The sequence below is a fragment of the Trichechus manatus genome, unplaced genomic scaffold, assembly GCF_000243295.1.
Source record: "Trichechus manatus latirostris isolate Lorelei unplaced genomic scaffold, TriManLat1.0 scaffold00022, whole genome shotgun sequence".
Classification (NCBI taxonomy): Eukaryota; Metazoa; Chordata; class Mammalia; order Sirenia; family Trichechidae; genus Trichechus; species Trichechus manatus.
In genome coordinates this window covers 11,323,406-11,325,940 of record NW_004443958.1, presented here as the reverse complement: position 1 = coordinate 11,325,940, position 2,535 = coordinate 11,323,406, and the positions used below count along the sequence as shown (strand labels likewise).

At 39.6% G+C, this 2,535-nt stretch overlaps 1 protein-coding gene across 1 annotated transcript in view; it reads right to left on the bottom strand.

The window, feature by feature from the left end:
- Nucleotides 1–1,041: 1,041 nt before the first annotated feature.
- NTAQ1 (N-terminal glutamine amidase 1) overlaps nt 1,042–2,535 on the bottom strand; it is a 37,054-nt gene continuing 35,560 nt past the window's right edge. Inside the window, exon 6 of the mRNA XM_004373030.2 lies at nt 1,042–2,258. Within this exon, the coding sequence (XP_004373087.1) occupies nt 2,149–2,258 (110 nt within the window). The 3' untranslated portion in view covers nt 1,042–2,148. The remainder of the gene's footprint in view (nt 2,259–2,535) is intronic.

The window sequence follows — 2,535 nt, the reverse complement described above, 5'->3', positions numbered from 1 at the left end:
ATAAACACACAAGATAATTTCAGTTAGTGATAACCACTATGACAAATGTAACTCACACAAGCTGAAGAGAAAAAGGAATCCACTGGATCATGTTTAACTAGGAAATTCAAACATTGGGGCAGAGAGATCCAGGGGCTCAGCAATGCCCTGAGGCCCTTGTTCTCCCCTTCTCAGCTCTGTCTGGCTGTGATCTGCAGACAGGCCCTATTCCTTGTGGCCGTTAAGATGCCCACCAGCAGCCCCAAATCCTCAGGCCCTGAGCTTAGCAATCCTGATGGAGAGAGAACTTCTCTCTCTGAACACCAGTAGAGCAAATCCAGTGGAAAACTCTGGCTGCCATTCTTAGATCGTCCCCCTGTGGACTGGGGATGGGTTCTAAGCTTGGTCCAGCCTAGGCTATATGCCTATACCTATGGCCCACCAGGACTACATGAAACACGCAGAGAGCTCCCCAAAGGACGCTTTAGGGGTGCTGGGTAGAAAAAACAATTGTTGATGTTAGTTTCCACTGAGTCAGCTGCAACTCATGGAGACCGTATGTATAATAGAAGGAAACGTTGCCCAATCCTGCACCATCTTCATGATGGTTTGTATGTCTGAGTCCACTGTTGCAGCTATTGTGTTAATCCATCTCACTGAGAGTTTCCTTCATTGAAATCTATAAACAATAAATGTCAAGATGATGGCTACTAGGTGTTTTAACAGGCTTAAAACTATGAAACCTGGCTCCCTACACTGTTTCAAAGTAGCGGGTTTTTCAACTTCACGCCTGGGTGACTGAGGATATCAAACCTCCACACGGTGTCAGATTTGTCTGTACTAGACATACTTTTGAATACCAGATAGGAAATCTGCTCATAAAATTGGCAGAACGCTCCAGAAATGCAATTTGTAAAACAGATTACAATCCTCTGGTCCCTCTGAAACTTTTTGTTCAGGACACAGTATTTCCGTGGGACAGTCTGCCAAAATTTATCTTCTTCATTTTAGCCACATACTTTGCAAATGGCCATCTGAAACTAAATGAAGATATCTCAGTAGAAGTTCTATATTTAGCTCTAAATTATAAAATAACTTAAGAGATGGTACTTGCATTCTTCTTACCAAAAGTTCATTCACTTTCTTCCAGAATCTTCCTGGTCAGCTAAACCAACTGGACAAGTAATATTTCCTTAGACGGATGGATTCCTGAGTAAATGATTGTTGCTATACTCTCCACAGCACAAGGCAAAGGATTCATATTAAATGAAAGTTTCTTAATACGTAGAAAACTCATCTAAGATCTAAAGCTTGGACATCCTTGCTATGAGAAACTGCTCATTTTTACAAGTAGAACCATGCAACCATGAGTAAGAGGTAGTGCTGTATGCCAGTTTAATACGAAACATCTTTTATTTGGAATAATACAATTAAAGCCAAATTTCCAAAACATCGTCAAGAAGGCAGATGTGATGCGTGTATCTTAAAGCCACAGTTCCCCTTGACAATTGAGACACTCTTGGGTATTTCAAATCATCGAGAGTGAAGCAAAATCTTCAAGACAAAATTATTTTTATATCAATTGTATTTGAGAACATATATAAATATGCCATATAACACGCAAGCCTGAGAGGGTTGTAATCTTTTTTAAGAACGTTAACAGTCCAAAAAGACTAATAATTATTGCTGATTCAGCTCACAGTATTAGCCCTCTTCAAGCAGCAGCAGGGTCACTAACAAACATTTTATGGGCACCTTTTACAGGCATCAGAGAGTCACAGAGCGATGGGCCACAGGCCTGCCCTCAAGGAACTTACAGTGTAGCTGGTGAGATAAGAAACTCACAGAACGGACACAAAAAGCTGGCTCCAAGTCCACACCTCTATCACAAGAGCAGCCACTGGCACAGTCGTCACATGTTTTAACAAATGATTCATAGGAACAGCGATTACATGCTATACCAAGTTCCAGCTCCACATATCAAAAAAAAAAATTTTTTTTTAATTTAGTTAAGTTATATTTGTGTTCACTCATATTTAACTCAACTGAATTAAAAAAAGGAAAACATAATTCCAAACCAACTGTACAATAATGCTTACTCTCCTAAATGGAGGAATGGATGGTTCCTGTTCTAGAATGTCTCCATGGTTCCAGATCCTGATGTCCAGTTCAGTAGTTTTTACTGCCAAACCGATGTACAAATTCTGACAGCGTGTAGACAGCTCCCCATCCTACCTCAGGATTCATGCTGATAAAATCATTCAGGTTCATTTTGGAATCTAGAAAAACACATGAAAAAGTTTTCTACTGAAAACACAGCTTTGGTTCAACAGACACTAATAAAACAATGCAAAGGGCCAAAGGGAGGGAAAATTATACAAATGAATAAGGGTACAATATCACTTCTGTGGTATTCTTACTCTAAATGCATAACTTCAATCTAATCGTGACAAAACATCAAACTGACACTGAGAGGCACTCTACAAAATAACTGCACTCTTCAATAGTGTAAAGGTTATAAAAGACAAAAAAAATTGTCCCAGATTAGAGGAGACT